This window comes from Osmia bicornis, chromosome 4 (assembly GCF_907164935.1).
Source record: "Osmia bicornis bicornis chromosome 4, iOsmBic2.1, whole genome shotgun sequence".
Taxonomy (NCBI): Eukaryota; Metazoa; Arthropoda; class Insecta; order Hymenoptera; family Megachilidae; genus Osmia; species Osmia bicornis.
The window spans coordinates 4,620,042-4,645,280 of record NC_060219.1 but is presented as its reverse complement, the minus strand read 5'-3'; the positions used below and the strand labels follow the sequence as shown (position 1 = coordinate 4,645,280).

At 32.4% G+C, this 25,239-nt stretch overlaps 1 protein-coding gene across 9 annotated transcripts in view; it reads left to right on the top strand.

Moving 5' to 3' along the window:
- LOC114880023 (potassium channel subfamily T member 2) overlaps positions 1-25,239 on the top strand; it is a 149,919-nt gene that overhangs the window by 24,920 nt on the left and 99,760 nt on the right. For 7 of the 9 annotated variants that reach the window (XM_046285497.1, XM_046285496.1, XM_046285499.1 and 4 more), the window contains exon 1: positions 13,471-13,825. The exons of 1 other annotated variant lie outside the window; for it this stretch is intronic. In XM_046285497.1, coding sequence (XP_046141453.1) covers positions 13,615-13,825 — 211 coding nt within the window. In that variant the 5' untranslated portion in view covers positions 13,471-13,614. Of the gene's footprint in view, positions 1-13,470; positions 13,826-14,654; positions 14,868-25,239 lie in introns of those variants that run through there. One more of the 9 variants, XM_046285501.1, reaches the window with a different exon arrangement.

Here is a 25,239-nt window from a genome sequence, read left to right as displayed (position 1 = left end):
CACTCAGCGGGGTTTTTCACGTTAATCCTCGATTTTGAATCCTCCACTAAAATTTGTAATCTTCTTTTTTTGACTTATTCAGCATACCTAGGTACGACGTTATTAAGATTAATGACTGCACTCATTATTACGAACGTTGGTAGTGCTCTTTCTACTGGTACCTGCAAAATTCTGAAGAACATTCATATTGCATATTTTTGGTTTCCAAGATTAATAATTATGATTTATTTGTCACTGTCTAGCGTGTTAATTATTACACTTCTTTTTAGGTATGTAGACTTCATACTAAATCAGTGGCATAATTATAATTATTATTTTATTAGTATCTTCTGCATCTGTTTATTCCTGCCAACGCTATTTAAAATTTTTGAAATTTTTAGGGTAGTCCAGGCCAAATATGGAGGGGGCGAATTAGTTACGTTAATGCTAAATAGTTATAATTATAATAGTTTTACTCTGTAAGAAAAGCAGGTGAATATTTTGAAACAAGAAAAGGGATTATAAAGAACAATCTATTAGGATAATGGGATGATCGAATAAAAGGTTCTACTGTAATACATTAATTAAGGTGTACAATAAGGAATGTCTTAGTTAATTTGTTATGCACTCTATTGGTTCTGTATCTGGAGAATAAGAGAATATTCTTGCAAACCTAATTTGCAATTTAAGTAGGGTAAAATGTTTTAAAAACGTGTATGTGTGTGTGATACTGTGAAAAATTGACCCAGTAGTTTCATTGTAAAGGTGACCTAGTGTCTTTGTGGTCTACTGCGTGCAGCCAGTATTGTGCTTGAAGTCGATATTTCTTTTATTTTTTTTCCTTTTTTAACCTAGTTACAATTGTCTCTTACGATACTCTTGTTTCATGAAGCTTTTTGTTAATTTAGCTCTCGTTACCTCTTATTGTCAGTTTATTTTGAATGCGGATAGGAAAAGGCAACATGAGTTCATGCTCTGCATAAAAATTAGTCATAAATATAATTAAGAAACAAAAAATGTAATTTTCATAAATCAAATTAAGAATATAATGAAATTCCGTATTTATGTCTTTAGAATTCTAATTCACTAACGTTTCATTTAACATATTATTAAAATTTTAATTATTAATTAAATTTTCTAAATTTGTTTGTTTCAGGTAAGTGGCAATTCAAACTACAGCTATAACTTTGTTATGGGGTAAGTGATTAAACTTTAGTTTATACCTTGGAAGTGTGTCATAATATAGTACTGAATAAATGACATGACGTGTTGAAAATGTAATCTTGATAGACAAGTGTAATACAGGGGTGCAGTAATTGCCCTTCCTTCAGGCAAAGATCGATGAACCGTGGTTGTAGCAAAATGTGAATGGTTATGCTTACAAGGTTCAAGGTTAATATCTAATAAAGACTGTCACAATAAATCATTCATATCGGTTTGTCAACTGAATACATAACCAAAATATCATTTCTTTAATTTATTATTTTATCAGAATTAATTTTATATACTGTTTATATTAATTTATTGAATTTGAAACCAAAAGTTTGTTGAACTTCTGGTTGAACAGTATTTCAAAGTAGAGTTTTTGAAAACAGCTTTTCAACCCCCTTTTCGGTACATTTAGTATACAAGTTTCTTTATTTGCTAGCTTTGAAAAAAGCAGGCGAGTTCCCTAGAAAGCATGATTTGTTCAGTTACGTGGAAGTTACACCATCCGTTATTCCTTTCAGTTCATAAGTTTTTATCGTTGCGTTTTTTATCTACTTCAGTCATAAATATTGCACTCCCTATTTTTACGGTTTGTACGACATGTGATTTTCAGGAAGAAAATATTACCAAAGATATAGAGATCTATTTTTGAGTCATACTTTTGTTTATTATGACCTAATGATCACATGTGAAATGCAATAAATTTATCATATATGTTCGGAGAATATTTTATGCATGTACAATTTTGAATTTCGATGTGTAAATGATTAAATTGTAATTACTAGTGCTACAACGAATCTCCATTTGTCGAACGTGTTATCGGAAAATTGTTGAACTCTATTCGCTGAATTACAGTCCGATAATAAATTAATCTGTTTCTCCTTGATATGTCGCTATCTGCTTATTTTAAACGAATCATCTAATGATTTAGCTTTCACATAGGTATTTTCAACTGTAATATTAATTTCAATACTACAAATAAGAAAGAATGAATTCCTTTATAAATAAATTAGGACACGATAACCTTAATTACATTTTGAATCGTATGTTGGCGAATAGATTTTCTGTTATTCCATTACGAATATTCTGCAGATTTTATATTTCCAAAATTTTATCACACTAAACAATAAAGTGTGTAAGGAAGACTAGCAGCTTTCATAACTAAAGTTAATATTGATTCATCCTAAAGCACACCTGTAATGTACTAACGCCATTAAATTCACAGTCAGAAATTTCAGAATTCAAACATTAGTCAGATTAAATGTTAACACTCCATTGATCATGGCAATTTTCCATCCTTCATTTACTTAATGTTATCATACCTTTACAATATTTCATTAGAGGTGATTCTCTTGCGATGAATATTTACATTTTGTCGTCTAATCTTTATTGAACCAGTGATTGTTGATCAGAAGCCAATATACTTTTGATAATTAGTAATTCATCTATGATTCGATTAGAAAGCGCGAATCTTTCTTTAATCACTAGAAGTGTGCGAGAACTAGAACTTCTCGCATATCTCTTTTAATTGCTATTCTTTAATCTCTAATTATTAATTAATTATAAAGTAATAGTGTAGTATGGAACTAAGATAGTAGTTGCATTTGATTTATGAACAGCAAGTAATGTTAAATACAATTGACTCCCTTATAAGTAATTTGGCCTAAAAAATAGGTCTAGTGGTCAGAAAGAAAGAAAAAACGAAAGGTATTGATCGTAACGACGGAACAGCCTAATTAGTGGGTTCCATTTTTTAGCAGCAGAAAACCGAAAGATTGCATTGATTCTGTTGCTTCATCTGGCTATGATTTCTCTCAAAACAATAAATATTGTTTTTTATATTTTTCGTTGCTGTTTTATTTTCTTTTAGCGAGGTAGAGAGTGCAATATAGTTTCCTTCCGTTCCTTTCGAGAGCGGAAGCTATTTATCAACCGCTGCGTTGGAAGGAAAACGCTTCATTCCATTTCCTGTATTCTCTTTTCATGAATCGATTTCGTTTTTATCTCGGTTGGTAAGGTAGATTCCTTATAAGTTCTTTTGAAACTGATTGTGAGCTTTCTTCGTCTCGTATTTGAGATTCTGCTTTACCGATGATTTTCGGGCACATCGAGTAGGAACTTCCGGCTATTTGGCGCAAACTGACGGTGAGCTTAAAAAATTCTAACAATAAAAGACAAAGCAGAAACTTTTAATTTAAATTAATTCTCAAAATTATTGAGTTGCTTTGCTGATTGTTAATAAATGAAATGTCTCGCATATTTTGATCAATTTCTCAAATATAAGAAAAATCGATTCTGACGATGCGTTTGATTTTGGGTTTATTTGTATTTCTTAAATTTTCAGCTTTAGAGCTCGTTTCTTTTTCCAATTCATAAAAATGAAGGAGAAATAAATGATGAATAATAAAATCAATAAGGCCATTTTTGGAACTGATATACCACGCAAAGGTTGTTAACGATACTTGACACCCCTCATGGGTATCGTGATGATAGATCTTCATCCCTCATCTAGCTCCAAGTTTCTTATCCTTCCATTTCAGCGAAAGAGGGGCTCTCGAGCTAACAGCTCTAGCTAACTCTACTTATCTTGGAGAGGGATTATGAAAATCTTAAACGTTCACTTTGCTAAGATCCCAAGTAATAAAGATGGAGTATAGGGACATTGATTATCTACCGATTTCATTATGTTGAAAGCTAAAGGGTGTGTACGAATTGCTTTGAGAATCGTTATCATTCTCTAACGTTTACTTATTTTTAATTCCAGCAAAGTAAATGTAATTGACCCACTCAATGTAATTATTTAGGGCTTAAATATAATTTTCATTCTTATTTTTTAAATTTCATACTATTTCTGGTGGCTCACGAGCAATATACTTACTTTTCTTATAAAAGTAATATATTACTTGAAAAGAATAATCATTTGTTTTGGTATACTAACTTTAACAGGCGAAAAACAATTTACTTCAAGTCAAGTTACATACTGTTGTGATAATTTACCTACTAACAGAAACGTAGTTATAGCGTCGGCTGTTGAATACACGAAGAGGCGAATTAATGACGCAGGTGCAAGTGTGCTAAAATAAATGGTTATCCTCGCAGTGAAACGATCGTTTCCAAACAGAATAGAACAGCGTTAAACAGCTGAAAGTGGCAATTTAGAACACACCCTATAAACAAAGAGAGTGAAAGGATAGAGTAATTCATCCTTGCTCGTTTCAACGATATCTTTTCTCTAATTCTTCATTCTTTTTCATCTATTTCGATCATTTATTTTGATTTTCAGATTGTTACTAAAGTTCTCAAATCAAATTGAATTATTACGTTATAAAAATAAATGAGAATTAAATACAGAATTTTTCTTAGAATTGTAGTACCTGTAACGTACGATGGGGACATAATTGTTTTTAGAATAGAAGTTTAAAGGAAATGAAAAGACCGAATAAAAGTGATATAGAAATAGGTCAGAAGTCTTCAGATATCAAAGTCTTTCTGTGCTTCGCTATGAGACTTCTACCTGTCGATTTGCTTTATTGTTAGTGACACTTATTACCCTACCTTTCGTGAATTTCAGTCTGTACACTGACACGAGATACTGATACTCTCCATACTAAATGAAATGTCTGATAGATTTAAGAAAATATGTAGTATATTAATATTTTTTCTAAAATCAGAGTCAGTATTTATAAGGCTGAGATATTAGCACCTAAAGATACGTTAACAAATTTTTACAAATTTTTGCAGTTTTAAATTTCTTCTCTAATATAAAAAGCTTATGCTGTAATACAAAATAATACAAAAAGCTTAAAGCTTATGGTATTTGTGTTTTTTACAAACAGACATAAATTTATTTTATGAAATATTTTTACATTGGTATACACAAATGTTATTATATCCATTTTTAGATAAAATTTGAAATTGTCATTTTTTATATAAAATCTACAATTTTTTATAAACTCAATATCGGGTTTAACTCATTTTTGCAAAAATATGACATTGGCAATTGTTGTACCAAGTTACAGATATATTTTCAATATAATTATACTAGAATATTATAGTTTTTCTTTAGAGAACAATTTACCTAGCCTACGATTCTGGTAAGGAATAGAAACGAAAATAATCTTCTAAAATGTCTGTGGAAGAAGATACCGGACAACTATTCTTGGATCTTTTCTAAGTTGCTACGCTATACCCGCCGGATATAACATAGGAAATGAGAACCAAGATCACTGTTCTTTGTTACCCTTTGCATACTCCTTCAGGTTCTCAAAGACGTACGAAAGGTGTACACAGATCTTTACCAAGAAAATGATTTTCTTCGCTCGTTTTCTGAATTGTTTAAACTCTATATCTGGTTTAGCCTTATGACTGCTTTGCGTGAATAGTATATTTATATTTACAAATTAACCATTGTAGAGTCAGATTTGATCCTATCAGAATTGAAACTATAGTTTCTTTACTTAAAATTAGCTAATAGACATTTTTCCACAATCTGTATATTCTTATTACTTTTTCATTCATTTCTGTATATTTTTATATATTATTTATTTTATTTGTGGGCGTTAGGTAATTTTCCATATTTTCTAACGATATGTTCAATTGATACAGTAAATGAGTTGAGACAAATTTCACATGTTGGTGAAACATCTAATTGTTATTCTTGTGTATCCTATTTTAGGTTGTGATAGGATTGTCTGTTTCTTCTTGCTGAAATTATCATTTCGTACTCTAATATTTAGTTCGTTTATGATTTTTTTTTTGTTTCCATATTGTGTTCCACTCTTCTTGGAATGCTTTTGTTACATCTTTCATAACATCTCATATGATAAAGGCTGGTGCTCTCGTTTATTAGCTGGTATGTGGCTTCCTTTATAACTGTTGGAAATTCTGTGTATTGCATTATTTTACTGAAATATTATACTACAAATGTAACTCTTTAAAGGGCACTGCTTTCAACCACATTGCGGTGAAACAGAATAAACAAATAGAAGAAAATTTCTTTTTCAAAGAAGAAAAAATAATTCATTCTCATTTAAAAAGCCTCTGTTCATTTAAAATAGACAATTTATAACATTTATTATAAATATACAAAACTTGATCTATAAAATTGTACAATTTAGTAATGGGGTAAAGTAACCAATTATTTCAAAGCAAGATGTAATAATTCTGATTAATAAATTTCATTGCATCGTTTTAATATCATAGTTTAATTAAGAAACTTAAATGGAGTTTCTCGCTGGTGTAATCAATTAATAGCAAAGATCAAAACATGTTTCAGCATTGATTGTGGCCTTTCGAGCGAGCTGCTGTATTGTATTGATATTTGATATTAATTAAAGTTATGAGTTATATTTGGAATCTCATAATTATTCCGATGTAATGATCAAGGCAGACTATTTAATAACTTCTATAACAAAATATATTTCGATTTAACGAATGTATTATAACTTTTTCCACGTATTAGAAGTTATCTCATAATTCCATCGTACGGATGGTTGACCTTCAACTTAAATTTTCGATGGCAAACCTATAACGGAATGAGCATATCTGATGATTACAGTTAGCCTTATGGAATCCCTCGATAATCCTGAGTTTCAGAATCGATAACATCATATGTGAAAGTTTAGTTTCATTACCCAGAACGAGCGCGAACTTCGCCGTGCTTCCCTTAAAACTTAATTCGTTGAGTAAATTTTGCGAACTTTGCCTGCCAATTTCTCGATCAAATCTGTAGACAGATTTTCAGTGACATTTAAATGAGTTCTGCGCGGATATATCCGTGTTTCTTTCTGTTCCTAAATGAAATGTCACGGGAACTCGGTGATACCGAGAAGATTGCTAATAGCCATCAAGTGTCTTTCTAGGTATGTTATAAAGTTGTCGGATTTTAAACATCTGTTGTTTATATTAACACGTTGATTACTATAAGGTATTATTAGCGTTTCAAAAGCGTGCTTCAGCAAATAATGAAAGAAAAGAGTAGGCACACTTTAAACACTAAGGTGAAGAACTAAAAGTTTAAATTTAAGAATTAATCGGTCATATTGATAATAATTAGCGTTTTGGAAGAGTCAAAATGTACAATATTAGTACAAAAATAATTTATACAATTTTAATTTAATTTTGTATTTCATATTATTTCCATTTTCTAAATTTTACTTTCGTTCAACTGTATTGTAAACTCTTTCGTGATGATTTTACTTTCAGCTTTTGATAAATCCACAAGACTTATAAGTGATACATAATAACACAAAGGCGGAAAGGATAATGATAAATTAGTACAAAATGTCAGATTTTAAAATGGCATTCGGGAGTTTTAATTGCATTTTGTTAATGAAGATAAAAAGCTAGATTGGAAGTCTCTGTAGAAGCATAAAAGCGTACTTTTATGAGTCATAATATAGTACTACGTCCGTGTCCATTTTACGTGAGCTTACAAGATTTATAATTAAAAAATTTAAAGGTTTGAAGAACAATTATAATCTATTACAAAATGTAAAATTTCAAAGTAGTATTATTAATATTTATCTTATGTTAAAGACATTCATTACTTTATCAGTATGTGAGTCATAAATCAAAGTATTTGCTATAAAAAATGATGGCAATATAATTTCTCCAATGTCCTGTACAAGGGAAACAAAAAGATTTAAGTAGCCGTCTCCATGGATTTAATAAAAATTGATTACTTTTATAAGTCACCGCGGTTAAAGGATCAACTAGATTTAGGAGTCGAAGAGTCGAGGAAAACTTTTCAAGGCAATTTCAAAGTTTCGACGAGATATGTAATAATGGAGGATATCGAAATGCAATATTATTTCAAAAAGAAATTTTTTTTCTCGAGAATAATACCTTTTTCGCATTCAGCGAATAGAAACTTCGGAATTCAATATTGCTTTCAGCATCTGTCCCCATTTTATTCGAAAATTATTCCTTGTCTATAGAATTCATGCTTTCTACTCGCAAAAGCATAAACGCAAAATCAAGTTTATTTATAAATTATAATCTCACTAAACAATGCCCGCTTGCTTAACAACACATCCGCACGGTAGTAAAACTTTTTACTTCATTTGCGAAATAATTCCACTTGTAAAGCAGGTTTGTATGCTTGCATACCTTTGTATGCACAACTTTAATAATGATTCTACACATTGGAAATTCGTGGGTTGCGGTAAATGGAGGCAACCTATTGTATATTATGCTTGTTGCTTCGTGATTCTACACACGAAACTAAAACCATGCGGTTAATTTTTGAAGGAATGCGGTTGGGTCAGTGTGCAGTGGTGTATCTGGGAAAATTAAGTACTCAAATTTCCAACTAAAAGATATTTATTTATAAAATTTGTAAATACAATATTTAATTTAAAAAGCGAGGAATCTGTCAGGTATTAACGTAGATACTTTACATACAGTGCCGAGCACAGTAGGCTTTCCCAGTGTGAATGACGATGCCTCCCTGAACCTGAACCTATCCGAACCAATTTCTTTAGATGAGTTCATCTGTTTATCCCTCTCGATTTCCAAAGCTAGGCTGTATTAGTCCGGACGCTTTTTTATACACTAAACCATTGAGTAGTAAGAAGTTGCTCGTCACTCGACTAAATTACTCGATGTGTTTGAATCAGCCTTAACGCCAATTTCCCTGGGGAAGCCCACTGTGTTCGATACTCTATATTGCAAATGTATACTTGGAAAAGATAAAGTAGGTATATCCAATTTTCATTGTCAAAACGCAGAATATCACAAAGCTTACATGTGACAGAGGTAAATATGAAAAAAAAAAAATGTTACATAGGAATTCAAATCGTCAATCACAATGAGAAGAAGTTTAAAAAATTGACAAAGGACGTTTTATCAGGAGATTCTTCTTGCACGCGGTTTTTCCTTATTCGGTTGATATATTCAAAGACCGAATTCCCAAATCGAGTTATCCGAACGGTACAGTGGACTTTATCGGACAATGTAAGTATGTAGGTAAAAACGTTCAACGAGATGGAAGTTCTGAAGGTTGACAAAGACCGACACGTACATATCTACGTGTATCGCGGATGATCCCGAAAGAAAGGAAAATGGGAAACTGGGTCGTAGACCAGCCTTGGACTAGGACACATTTTATCTCCAAAAATATATGCCCTCAACAGGCAAATTGCTCTGTTTTACGACTACTACGATCTCATTTATAACACACAGTTTTGATAAATTGTACTACTATCTGAAAGGATGTTTCCTCGCGTACAACAGTTAATTGGGGGAAATAGTTCGGAAAGAACGTTTATGGGATCATTTTTCTTGCTCTTCGAATCTTATATTGTACGAGGCTTTGTTTCGTTGTAAAACCTGTTCCTTTAAATTTGAATGAATATAAAGAAGATTCTGATAGTTTTTTCAATCATAACAGTTTTTCTTTAATTTGTAAATTGTAAAATGATGTGATATTTTTCGAACATTGTAGGTATAGATTTTCTAAATCTACCATTTCACTATGAATTTTCAAGATTTATTACGTAATGATTAATGAGGGTTGTAAATATCACTTTTGCATGATAAAGCTTGAATAGAAGACAGAGGTTACGCATAAATGTCAGGATTTATTGCTTTCCGTGGCTTGGATCTGCTGCGCTAATAGTAAAAGTTATTGCGCGCATTTCCGGTGCGAACCCGAGAATCTGTGACTGAAAACCTGTAAACGAGGAGTATAAAGAAAGTGGCAGCTTCGAATAGTAATACCATGCTCCATAAATATACGTTACACTTCCTCGTTATTCGAAAAAGAAAAAGAGTACCAGTGAAAAGAAGAAACGATAAGAGTCGAGCGAACCTAGCCCACATTTCCAATTCTAATTTCACTCGTGTAATACTATGTAGATTTTCTACATGGAATATGGAGGGTTTCTATGCCAGTAGCAAAGGGAATAATAATTAAAGATCGTCAGAAAAAGCTGGATTGTAGCAGGAAATATGTTCACAAGAAATGTGTAATAAAATTTAGAAAAATTCTACTATTAGAATGATAAAAATCGAAGAAATTGTATAATGCAAGGAGAAGCGATGCGATTCTAGGTAACAGTTGGTCAATATTGGTTTTCACTCTTGAACGCCGGTGGTTGGGTCAATCGTAACCCAGATTCACATAAACTTCCTTAGGGAAAATACTGATGTATGGGAAAGAGATCTCACCATTCGCTATAACGCTTAAGATATAAATAGATAAATCTCTCGATATGTATAAATAATGTATGAAGAATAATTTAACATACTGCGTTATTATTGCCTAAAAATTCAGTACTAAAATTTTTATCTATTAGGATCGGGATAATAAGGATCGTTTTTCTTGGGTGGGCCAATGTTTTAACTTTATTAGCAGAGGCAAGTATTACAATTCTAGAATATTAGAATATTAAGTTTTGGAATTTTGGAATTTTTTAATTACAATATTTTGAAATCTTAGAATTTTAGAATTTTAGAAACTTGGAATTTCGAAATGACGAGGGGCCAATCTACATTTTTAGGGAGGCCAGGCCCGTCATGCCCCCTGCCTAATTACGCCACTGTGCATTAGAAAAATAATATTTAAAGAAACAGTACAAAATTTAGTACAGTTGAAAATTTATTTCAATTCCTAAGATTGAAAGTAATCATGAATTTAAAAACATCAACAAAGATTCATCTATTCTATCCGAACGTTAAATTCTCTTTATGAATTCTAGATTAAACACGCTTGACGGTAATACGACTGAACCAGAATTTCCCTTCATATCTATTTCAATTTTCAGCCGCAGATTATGCGTGTTTTTTATCAGTAATGTGTCTGGACCAGAATTTCTTCTCCACGTCTGATTACAACTGAGTTAGGTGGCTTTGCGGTAATTCTGAAAAATATAAGCATAGGTATTATCTTTCTTATATCATTTTATCATTAAGGCTGACCTTTGAAAACCATGACAGATGATAGTCGTCCACCAATAAAATTCTGAATATATCAATAGACAGGGGAATAGCCTAAAGAACGAAGATAAAAAATAACATAAACTTTTTTCTGGTTAAAATAAATCTAAAAAAAGGATATAAGAAAGGGTTTAAGGTAAAAATAAAAAGAACAATGGACTATCTTTTAGGAACATACTCTTGAAAAAAATTTATATTTATGAAGATTATAACTTTTTCAGCTGATAATTTCAGCTGATGAAATTTCTTGACCTTTATTTTATATCATGCTGAAAATAAAGAGAATGCATAAACGTGACGAAAATGCACAGGCAGTGAACTTGCTATGGATTTTGGAGTATTTGCTTCGTTATGGAATCGCTTGTCAGAAGTATGAACCGGAACGCTTACAACCTGCTTCCTATCACTCTTGCGATGCATTCTAGGGAATGAAATTTGAATGAAATTTGAATGAAATTTTGCAAACACAGTTTTGAAAATATAAGTAGCGTTCTATATTTCAAAGAATAAAAATAATTTATTTTAAAAGATTTAAAAAACTTGAAATTGTGTAAATAAAGGAAAATACAATTTGGTATACATGAGTACAGCTAACTAAGTGGCATTTTTAATGCCACGCATATGTGTAACTTTCAGGTAATATTTTCTCCTTTAAATTCATTGCATTTTTTATAATCTCTTTCACTGTGTATCCATGTGAGTTATACCCATTATAAAAAGTACCTTCATTATTATGATGAAACAAACAACACACCGTAATTTGCGTCACGATACAAAATGTTAACAAAAATTAAATTTACTTCACCTTTTTATAACATCGACATCTAAAATTCTTTCTCGCAAATTAAAAGAAATTTAATTAGTTTTATTCATGTATGATTCGTATACTATTTCAACGATTCTTTGTCAACGTATTATAAAGTAAGTTTTTAAGCTAGATTTTTATAAAATTCCTGCAACAGAAGTACCTTTATGTTGAAACATTCGTCAATAGTGGTCTAAATTCTGTTAATTGGAAGCTCTTGACATGTAACGATCGTATTAAATAACATCTTCGTAAAATCACGAGTGATCGGATATCCGATGCGGTATCAACTTTAATATATGCCGTGAGTGAATAACGACGACATTCGTGATTTCTCGCGAGCAAATTTAAAAAAGTCTAACCATGGAATCATGGAAATCGACAAAAACTCATGCATAGATAATGCAATAATAAAAGTTACACGAACACGTGAAAGCGAACAGTAGCGAAATAAATTTGAACTGGGAGTTGGTGAGTTGAGAATGATTTTGCAAAGGTCGAATGAGATATGTATATGTATCTGGTAGATTCGAGGCAAAAGATGCGAATTGATTGACACCAGTGTCGAATAATGAGGACACTGTGTCTCACGTGGCACGGGTGTATATCAACATCTGATACTGAGAAAAGGGGACGAGTGGAGGGGTGATAAATTGATAAGGAAGAAGGAAATTTAAAAGAAAACGAGGTGCCTCTATTGTTGTATCCTCGAGACTATACACCGAAGCATCCTTCAGGATAATGAGATACGATAACATTAAAGAAATGCGCTATTGAAACGAATTCTTTTCCAACCTTTTCATGGTTGAATTGTTATTCAACTTACAACTGATATACTGTTCAATGCATCTTTAACTTTCGGATGGTGCACCATGGAAAGCCAGAATTTTAATTTCATTTCATATTTCATATTATTTTCATTCTCTAAATTCTACGTTGTTCCTTTAATCAGTTAACTGTGAAATTTAGTTTTAAAAATCCTTCGCTAGTAATTAAAATCAAGCAATAACGAGTATACACGTCGAACGCAATTAATTGGTTAAAAATTATACATTTAAATTTAAATTAATATCTCTGAGTATGTTTGGTAAGTTTGGCTAACGATTAACCCAGGCTTCGCTGTTCAAAGGGTAAATAAAAATCAACTTTCTTTTAATTTCATTATAATTGTTCAAGTAATCATCATTAGCCTGAAGAGCTCGTAGCTCAATTAATAAATAATAAAAGCTGTTGGTGGGTCAAAGAATCGCCATAATGTCGGTTTGAAAGTAACGGGGCAGAAATACGAATACGGTGGGTAGTAGTAACCAGACGTTTCGCGTAAACACGGATTATAAGGGACGCGAATAGGCGATGAAAATAAGAAAGGAGGGAAACGTGTTCGATGTAAAGTAAGAATAACAGATCGTGGACGGTGATTGTTTTGGGGCGTCTGCGCCTGGTGGTGCGAGAGAGGACCACCGAGCGACCAACAGGAGGCGTCGAAGCCCTCGGGATACCAGTATTGCCAGTCGACTCCGAACCGCCGCGCGGTTGAGATGCGAGCCATCGTGCTCCTGACACTACCTTATCACCGGAACCTCGTGTACTTCCTCTCTCCTCTCCGCCGTCCTTATCCGCCAACGATCCCCCAACGAAACCGTCTCGTCTGATAAAGCGTCGATCACGTCGCGCGCGTATCGATGCTATTCTATAAATCGGTGCCAATCGTCGATCTCGGTGAATCTCGAGGAGCTTCTGGAGAGTCTCCTCGGTGTTCTGTGACAGCCGTAACGGTTAACGAAGAAGAATCATATCGAAAGAGGATCAGACTGATGGCTCTCAACTCGGCTGGTCAGGTGTACTCGATGCTCAGGGGTGGATTCCTTAGAATCGGTTGGCATTGGCTACAAGGTATCACGAGAAAGTAAAAAGTAACCGCGACACATTTGTTTGCCGAAGTTACTCGGGTAACGCGAACGCTCGTTAGCGTTATTGACTTAGGACCGTGGAAAAAGGGTCGAATGAAATTTCGGAACCGAACGCTGTCTCTGAACGTGATACGGATACCAAAGATTTCTATTGATATCATGTGCCGTTGATTCGCAAAGAACAAGAAAGTTTTGACAGTCTCAGCCGAGATAGAAGAGCGAAACTCGTAATCAGTGTTTCGAGTTTTCTGTAACCGCGAAATTAGCGCCATCTATCCCGCGCTATATACCTTCTTATATGTACAGCGTCCTGTATATTAAACGTATTTTTCTCGGAACTACCCTGAAGAACTCTTCTCAGAATGACGTTTCAATCTGGATCGTACCAGAAGGAGTGAACTTCGGAAGATCGAAATAATGCAGCGATAGATTGTCAGAGTTGAAACAGAGAGCATAATTAGTATGATCGTAATTCATTCATCGTAATTATCGTTCTTTAATTCATCACGTTGAGACGTGTCGAGATGGTATCGAACCCTCGGATGGTCTCCTGAGAAATGAAATTCATGCTAATTAATATTGACAAATAACTAATCAGTGAATTACTTGAAGACGCGTGCATATATGTGTATTTATTATACATACATATATGTACATGTATACATGTTTAACCGTGTGTATAGTTTTCTATTTGTCTACGTTTAAGTCGTATGATAGTTGTTAATTATAATCAATTAAAACAGGGAGGGTGACTTCGTCACCCCTTAAAGATGCTTATGGTAGCAAAGCTTTAATTGAAAATAGCAGCCCTACGGCAGGGTCTTAGAGGACGATTGATTGAAATCAACTAGTCTGGCACGTATATCGCGATCGATTTCGTGCCAATAAACCAAACACAACGCCAGTTTTGTTCGAAGACGACAATTCGATCTGTCTGGTAATGAAGGAACGTCATTGGTTGGTGCTGACATTGATTATGAATGCATCTGTCCAAGACGGAACTCGTTTACAGAAGATTTCATTAGGTAATTAAGTCATATTGTTTAATCTTGTTAAACAAGACGTTTTTTTTTTAATTTACAATGAATCTTCTGAAGTTTATTTTCTATTTTGATTTATTGCTTCGATAATAATACTATTTAAAATTAATTAACATGACAGTTTTGTTAACACGTTGGCTGCAACGGTAAAAATGGCACAGAATAGTCGTGTTTAGAATGGCGCACGCTAAAAATTATTAATTTTCAAATTTTAATACGATAAAAAGTTGCATATTAAAATTACAAATATGTGACGCCAGCTATCAAAGTAATAATAATAATTATAAGCAGGGACAGACTAGCCATCGAGAATTTGGAAAAATTTTCAGTGGGCCGAAATTTAGAGCCTTAATTAAATTAATTAAAATTAGCGCCCGTCGTGTCATTAATCTCCCGTTAAACCGTTTAAGTCTCAGTTCGCCTTTGATTATAAGAATGCAATTTTTAGCCTTTTAATTTGAGGGTATCTATTATGGAATTAATGTCATTAAATATTTTGTTAAATATTTCTCTCTTTTTTTAATTTCTGATGTCAGTCATTGATGATACACGTGGCAATCAACGTGTTAACATTCTTACCGAGCTTTTGAAGCACAGTATATAAATACACAAGTAGTTTATAAAAAATGTCCTCGGAAATATTCTTCATAACGCTGTTTTCGCGCTTACCAACCGGAAATAATGAAAATGCCGCGACAAATTTTCACGAAAGCTCGGTTTGTTCCTCGGTAAACATTCCATTCGACGATGTTCGCATGCGCAAATGAATCTCGTTTCGACATTCTTCACCCGGAAAACGCATAAATACTACAATAAATTAGATCCATGAAACAATAAACACGTTTCCGTTGCGTCGGCATTTAACTTTGAAAGTAGACATAATTGTTATTATTATGTTTATCTTATGATTGAATTCAAATACGAATCTTGAAAATTAAATTTCTTGAAAATGGAGCTCTTGTAGATAAAAATCATTCTATGATCGGAATTTTGTTCGATGTACGCCCATCATTGCTCACTCTGTAATCGCTACAAAAGAAGATAGACGAAGAAATAGATTTTTCGAAGCAATCAGCCTTGTAAACTGAATTACCAATTTCATTTCCTTCGGATTGCTCGGGGAAATCGACCACGGTCCCATAAGCAATTCACTGGTTCGCGATTCACATGCACTCACAAAACGAAGCACGTCCTAACGCATCAGGTTTACATATAGTTTATAATTGAGGTGAAGGCAACGTAAGTCTTGAATTATTTGATAATTAACGTTAATTCGATAACGAGTTAATTTGTCGGAGGTCATTGAGCAGTTATTTTTACAAAAGTATGATTTAATTTCAATCAGGGTGTTTCTATTATCATAAATTAAAATATTTTAACCCTTTCAACCCTTCATCTATAACCACTGATGTAGTTTTCAGAGATATTTATCTTTTGTTGTAAATTGGAAACCCTTTCTCTATTTTGCCATTAATTATGTGAATTATGTGTACCTACTGTAACAGAGTATTAAAACAAATATTGTGTCATAATCATTCGTGTGAATTTATTGTTCGTTTCTTGGCAAGCAGAAAATTTGAGTTGTACAGGCTTAATCATGTGGAATGTTTTCCGAGGAAAATCGGGAGGATCTTTTACTCGTGTTTCACGCTCGAACGTTGAAATATTTCAAGATTCGTTATTTCATTTCGTTTTGAACAATTTAATAACTCATAGATACGTTTTCGAAGCGATGAATTATGAACCCAGAGATCATTGTATAGAATTCAATTTATCAAAGTGATTTCTTTCCCGGAAATTTTGATTTTTTCTCAATTTATCGCAGTTATTTGCGAGTTCTGTTTTTTTCTCTGTTTCATATCACCAAGTGTATATGAAAAATCGTTTCTGTATATTTTTGAGTTTCGTACTTCAAATTTACAAATACTTTGAAACTCTCTCGAAAAACAAGTTACCTTTGATTTATCGTTTCCTACTGCACAGAAGCGATCAAAACAGGCTTCCCCAGGAAAAATGGTAATGTTTCGCGTTTTCGCCCTTCCTTATAGGCACCCCTAAGGAGAGTGACAATGTAGGGTGGTTCAAAATTTGTGGTACGATTTACGGGGGAAAATTTAAATTAATATTTATTCATTATTCATATTTATCAGTTATATACTAAATTTTATATTTAATAATTAAAAATTATACTATTTCGTTTGTAAATTATTTTTAATATTAACATTGCCAAAATTTAAGTTTAGAGAATTCCAGCTTTTCCTATATCATCATTTTCCTCAGGGAGGACTGCTTTGATCACGAATGTACGTGCCTTCTTGTTTTTACTCGTATTTGTATGGCTGACAATGATTCAACAGGTGGAACGAAGTATCAAAGTTATGGTAAACGATCGGAAAATTATTTTACGTCCAAGTTAAGATATCTTGTTAAAACTGATATATCCAAAATTTTGTAAAAAGTTAAAGGTTGTTCATAAACTATTTTTGACCCGTAATTCATATTTGATCCAAAATAGCAATAACGTATGAAAGACGAGATTTCAAGCCAAACCCAAGTTGTTTAAAAATAGAAATAAACGCGAAAGATGAATGAAGTGTTTATAAAAATAGCTGTGGCATTACAAAGGGATTTTTGTTTGCGCGACTGATGCATATATTTATATTTGAACATTCACTGAGGAATGTAAAAAATAAACAAAAGGTCTTTAAACAGAAACGAAGGTGGTAGAATCGTAATACGAATCTTGCTTGCAAAATTCTTGTATCACCTCTCAGTCACTCCCACGAACTTCTTGTTCCAGTTCTCTAGAGCGTAAAGTACTTTGTCACTAAAAAAGGACGTTTTCTGCGGCAACAAAGTGTATTGAAATCGGCAATTCCTTTCTGTGATAGCTCTTCAACGGTGTGAGACAGAATTAAATGAAAGTAAAAAGGAATCCTTTAGGACATTGTCGCGTTTCTTTCGATAAATCTGTCAAACATCGAGTCACTTTAAAGACACAGCAGAAAGAAAAACAAGCGATTCAATAATACTCTTTTTTCAAAAAATTATTACTCGTATTAACGCGAAATAAAAAAGTTAATTTATAGGTACATAATTTTACAATTATTTCTGTTTAAAAACAATTTGAGTTGTGCTCTTCATTGTATTAGAAAAAATTGTCAAAAAAGATGAAAATAATTTGAATTTTATGTCTGTAATTTTGTTCCTTTTCTATAATAGAAAATGATGACGTATCGATGAAATTGATTACAGTATTAAATTATTTAAACATCATTAACGTTAACGAATTTAATTTCGATCAGGCAACGTCATTCGTCCATTCGTTGGACATTAAAAGACCGTATATTACATTAGCTATTTAGGTTACTTCACGTAATAATTAAATTAAATATTTGAGGTTGATAATTACGAATTAAAATTTAAATCATTGAAATGCGATGTTGAAACGCGAAATTTGAAACTGGCTGGAGTTGAATTGAAAATATGATTGAAACGCAGCATGGTTATAAATGTTCCACTTTAAATAACAAGAAGGACTTAGGTTTAAGTACTCGTGGCGGAGCTCGTTCGTGTTTCATTTGTATTATCAAACTTAATTTCTGATCTGTGCAACAAATTCGTTTCACAGCAGTTTCAACTTTCTTGAGCGTATTAAACTTTGACCTGATGCGTCAGAAATATATTTTTTAGTAAATGACTTTGCAGAATTCCAAAATTTCAAATTTTCATCATATTAAAATTTCCAAATTCCAAAATTCAAAGACTCTGAGATTTTACAATTCTAAAATCCTAAAATATCAGAATTCCAAATTTTCAAACTTTTAGACTCTCTAAATTCCAAAATTCCAAACTTTAAAAATTTTTTAATTCTGAGAGACCCATTTCAGAAGAATGTCCAAGTGACGCCAATGAATGTACACTTATTTACAATACAAAAATAATTAAATAAGGAATGTTAAAACACGTTAATAATTTTTGTAATGTAAAATAAGAAATCTACGTCCCATCATTTCGATGGATTGTGTAAATCTAGCGTTTGCTACAAAATTTATCAGAACTCTTATTAATTAAAGTATCGAAAGCAACACCAATCAGTGTGAAATAATTTACGAAAATTAATGATGCACGATATCTTTCACACCCACTCAATATTTCATCATAAAGGTAAATATTCCAGGAACAATTTTTTTCGGAGAAAACCGGTTACACTCCGTTCGCGGAGATTCAATTTTCTCTGAAAGACCGATCAATCACATGATTTATCAGTGTCAAATTCCCCGGAACCATGGAACCGATGAAAATTGAGAACACGCGACCTTTTGGTTTCTTCTTTCCGGTTAAAAATGAGTCTCGCATAGCTCCAGAGTCGATTAAACGGACAGCCTTACAGCTGACAAATTGAAACATACTGTTGAGGGACAATTAACAACTTACAGAGCCTGTTCTGTAAGCTGGTTGCGGAAAATAATTAACATAATTAAAAATCGGTCAAGTTTGTTAATGCGGACACAATTATACGCTTTGACAAAATGCATTTTATTCAGAGCTTTTCTGAATATGAAGCCCTTTTTCTATTGTTTTATCAGGACGCTTAAAGATCAAAGATCACACCGCCATCTGCGTCATAATTAGTTAATTTATTGAAGAATCTGATAGACGAGATAATAAAGAATTGATTAAACGATAGCCAGGAGAAAAGCGGAGTTCTTTAAATCTCATTGTAATCTCAACTTCAATGCGATGCCATATAATTGTTTAATTAAAGTCGAGTTGGAATTAATTGATATTTTTTCTCGTACATGGAATATTCGTAATAAATCCAACTTTGAGGAGCATGTAACGAAGGAATGGAATATTGCAAAAAAACGAGTACTATGGTTTTGTTCCTGGAAACTTTTATTCTATAACACAGAGGGAAAATTTTGCACGATGTATAAAATGTTTCAATTATGAGATTGAAAATAGTTTTGATTATTTTATCGATTTTTCTGATGGCTAATGTAATGTTACTTTGCTGTTATTTTATAGAACGTGACTTAAATACAGTGTCCATTTTGTTAGATTAAATTTGAAGATGAAAATTCATCAACTTTCGTATCACCAAAGTAAATATCAAAACTCCGGTAAAGTACAATGAAGTCGTCGAAACAAACTTTTAAATTGAAATATCAACTTCAACGAATAATGTTGAAAGCTGCTTTGATTACGAAATAAAAAGCCTGATTCTTTTCTGAAACACTTTTTTTACGAAGCTTGCGTAGATTCAATATTCCCCTTCAATTTTCCGTATTAAGTGATCTGCGTTAGACAGCGAAACATTTTTGGTCCTTTCACGTGTTACACAATAAAAGACGCTTAAATTGTGCATCATGGACAGTTGCCATCGTGTTAATCAATGTGTCGTAACACAATATTTAGTTAGTTAAATTCTGCATCAGTGGAAATCAAAGTTTGCTTATTAAAGGTATCTTTAGGTGTACGCTTGAGATACGGTTGATTCAATGAATATAATAAATTCGTAAGACTGTACGCTTTCGAATCGCCCACGTCGCCTGATAGCAAGTAAGAAATTAATTTCGTTCGCGTAGAAAGAGGAAAGGCAATCCTAATGAGGCATTAAGTAGGCCATCGAAATAATTACGCGCTGTTAAGCGATTCGTGAACGGAATATCAACGAGAAGATTCGTTTTTCGTTTGCATAATCGGGCAACCAGCTTGGCACGCGCCAACACATACTTGATGTTTAATGTTTCAGCAATAATGATGATAGACGGATGAAATTTAGTCATTGTTTTAGGGAATATTGTCCATGATGATTTCTTTCGTACGCAAAGGAAGGTACAATAGTTGATATATTTATCGTGAGGACCACATAATAATATACTCCTAAGTAAAATAGGGTCTGGTGAAAAGGGGGGTCCGAAAATGATGTTCTAGGGGAAAAGGCACCGTTTTTCTAGGAGAAAAACGCCATATTTTTTAAAATTTCCTGTTCTGATTTTAGAACTTTAAAATTTGAAACTTACAAGTTGTATTAATTTTTTTCCCTATATTGCTATTTTCCCTAGGGGAGCCTTTCTGGATCGGTACTGTACAATATTCTAATTGCAAGTTAAGGAAGAAAGCTGAGAGTTTTCGTGAATTTTTCATTGTTAATTCGTAAGAATATCACGAAAGTACGTTACAAATGAATTTGCATTCGACGCGACTGCATAAACCGGAAACCGAATCGAATCCGAAGTAGGCCACCCAAATGTTACGTCTTCTTACTCAACGCATATATGGACTACTAATTAGATGGATGATCGGTGGAGTATCTAATTAACAACTCAAACTGTTATAAAAGGTCTATAGAACCTTTAATTAGATTGCGCAATGAGATGGACAAAAGCATTTCACAGGAGATTGAAGCTCTATGTGTCGTTTATGCTCTGTTATCGTTCATACAAATCGACGAATTACGGAAAAAAAAGTTTTAATTGATAATTTATAGATATTAATTATCTTTTCTTTTATATACCATCCTTTGAATGTTGTATTGAATTTGGGAAGTACAATTAAATTATTCATTTTATTCGAGTACTGAAAAATATCATTTTCTAAAATACAAAATTATTATATTAAATCAATTGTCTATAAATTATTAATTATAACTGATCAATAATGAATTTTCAAGCAAGCATCATGGATTATTTCCCAATTGAATTCATGATTTAATTTCATTTAACAACATTTAATTTTGTAAATGTACGGTATATAAATTACTGACTAGACAGTAATTCGAACAGGGAACGACTAGATTGAAACGAGGTCGAAGAAAATTCTTCGACGAGACGATACACTTTCGCTAATTGATGCTTCCACGGCGGCGTTCAAACTCCTTCGAAAGATTATAACGATTCATCATTAACAAGAATTTTTATTTTCTTTAAACAACGATTATTTTCCTGCAAAAAGGGGAAGTATAATTCGACGATTTCAGTGAATAAATTGGTGAAATTGGAGAGAGAAATTCAAGTCTCGAATCTCGTTTCACTGATTCTTTTGCTACCCTATACCTTCGTACTCGTAAACCTTCATACCTTCCCTCTTCACAGGGAAATTGATAAGGGATACATGTTTGCAGAGTCTGATTAACGCTTCGTTTCTTTTCGTTTATATGTACCCCTATAGAGGATTTCCATGAATGGCACTATTGAATAAAATCCTGGCGATTTTTCGAATTTTTCCATGTGTGCAACCGATTGGAAATGATCAAAATCGACGCAGGCAGCTTGTTTCATAAAAAAAAACTTTGAAATTCAATATCAGAATAGGATAGAAAAATTCACTTAACTGATTTATTGTCAAGCGTTCGAACAAAAATACATTATTTTTTTAAAAGTCCATAGAACTGTTTCAGATGAAAAGCAGTTGATTTACAAAATATCTTGAAAGCTAAAAATTTACATTTTTCTTGTTCAAAATTAAATTCTTTAGAAATCGAGCACAATGGAAAAATATTCAATGTACAAAAATTTATATTTATTGAATGTTAGAGGACTGAATGTAATGTTGAAGAACATTATTGCACCTCGTGGAGGTACAACGAAGCGAATGGTCGATGCTCGATATTGCAAGTTCGCATTTCTTCGCCCTTGGATTTGTGAACTCTCCTAGAAAGAAGATCTTCCGTTTCGTTGACTTCGCCAATTTCAACTTCCTCCGTTACGCGTCCGGCCAGCCGTACAAGCACAATTATTATAATTTACAAGCATAGCAAACTTAACTTAGCATAAGGCTCCTTCCTCTTCCTTGTCAACGCTTGAGAATTCGCAGTCGTTAAAAGTCACTTAGAAATTGTGCTTTGAATCTCCATTGAATAAATTACTATCCGTTCAACCGTGCGTTCTTGTAAGCTTCCTAGAATCGACGGTGCTTTATAACAACGCGTATGGAAAGTTACTTTGAATTTCAAAATATCTTGAAATTAGCCTTTGAATGTTTGCGATACATCTGATACTTCAAGATTGATTTTTGTAAGCAATATATTTCAGGAGACTCTTAATCTTTTGTTGCATAATGTTTTTTAATTTTGAAAAGAAACGTTGTCTTAGATAATAAACAATATTTTTCTATTATAATTTACACACGTAACATAATTGAATTTGCAAAGAAAGTTGTACATTAAAATATATTTCAAATTTCTTTTGATACTTCAAATTTCATTCTTCTAAGATTTTCCTCAACATTACCACTTTTTTCTAGAAAATATTCCTCAATGTTAAATTAACAGCAGTATAAGCTTCGACAGCGTTTTTTTTTCTGAATAAAAAATGATATACTTTCGTTGACTCATTGCTGGTTAACCGTGTTTAATCCTCTTTCACTTTGGTTGCCTGGGTAATGGCATTAGGATGGGGCATGTTAAATAAACTCTTCTCCGAAACGCAAGTAGATCCAAACACCGTTTATCGCGTTGAAAGATGAAATATTTCTTTGTTAGTATTTTAATTTTTACACTTGACGACACGACTCGGATATTTATCTCGAGCTCGTGACTTTTCCAGCTTGCGATACGATTCTTCTTAAAATCTATATTTTTTCCATCCTTTCTCTGATAGGATTAAATATTACATTTTTTTCTGAGGAAATTCAATTTTCTCTCGGTGACGAGAAGAAACAACGGGAACCTTTGCTTATCGTCTTAGGAAGGTCGAGAGTCCTTAATGCCAGTGTAACCCATGGATTACGAGCTGAGGATCGCAATAATTGACGGATTTTCACGTAAAAGGGCGAGCTTGTTATAAATACAAGCCGCTACCACATCGAAAATTTAAGCGGTAGTTTAATATACAGGAATAATTACTTCGTTTCATAAATTTAATTGGGAAAATTCAAAATACCTGTTTATAAGATTAAAAGAGGAAAATAAAAAATTTATGAAATCAAGTAGTGATTAAACTAATTGCAATTAAACAACCCGTGGTAATTTTTTAAGTAAAAGTATTTCATAGGCAAAGTTATTTCAGAAATTATTAAAAATATAAGGTATACTTTAAATTGGAAAGTTGTGTCGAGTTACAATGTAAAATAATATAATTAAGATGGTTTTGTAGAAAATTGCACAAAACTTAGATTCTCTTAAATATAATTATACAAGTATCTTTATATTAAAGTTCAGTCCTTTGATGATAATAATTAATGCTTTTGCACCATTTAGAAGAGGTAAGATTTGAATTAAATTAACATAAGATATATTTGGATTAAATTGGTTTTAAATGGATACCCAATATTTCTTTTAAATTTTCTATTAAACCAAAAGAAAAATAGCAAGATTTACTAAAATCATAAGCAGAGTATAATAAACATTTGTAAATTGCATTTTTAAAGATTCGAAACTTTTTTAAAATTCCTTGAACTCAGTAGAGGTAATATAAAATAATTTTAAGGTACATAGAGAAATTTATCTAAAAATATACAAATAGATCCATGAAAAACATAGAAAGTTGTATGAGCTGTTCATGAATTCACGAATAATTTAGCTTGTTACAATTTTGGCAGATAAACCTCATAAAAGATTAACGCAGACTAGAAATTGCTAATAATTCTCTGTATATCCAGTAGCTTTGTGCATTAAATGGCTTTATGCTTATGACACGTGCACAACTTTTCATCGAACAATGCAATGATATAGAAAACGTTGTTAAGAGCTACATAATCGTTGTCGAGTCTAATTATAACGTTAATATCCACTGCTGCGCATTTACAGTGATTAACTCGTAACAAATAATGAATCGAACTAATTGGATACGTTGTGTCATCTATTGTCGATGGAGATTGGATTCTTTCATTTTTTTTGTTATTAATGTCTCGATATATTGACAACCTTGGCTTGCATAGTGTTAGCTTTTGTATCTTCATAAATAAAGATCGGATCGTTAATATTTATGATGTTCCGTTTTAGCAAACAAGAGAAAAGGCGGTAATAATTTTTACATTGTTCTAGAAACGTTATTTGAGTATAGTTTATTTTTTAAAGATTTCTTTATAAATATTTACAGAGAGATAAAGGTAAACGAAACGATGAAATTATTAGCGAAACAATATTAACCATTTCTTGATGTGTGTTCTGAATGTTTATTTGTACTGATATCGCAGGAATGATGTTTACATTTCATTTTCCATCTCGTGAAGTCGCGGAAGTCTAGTTTCTTCTCTATTATTATCACTTATTTGTTGTTGCAGAGCATTGTAAGAACAAAGCTATGGAGACCTTGAAGAATGCTCGAATTTTAATACATTGAATGTCATGGTGATCGGCACTGTAAACTAGATGTAGGTAGTTGAATAATTAAAAGAAAATAATAGAATA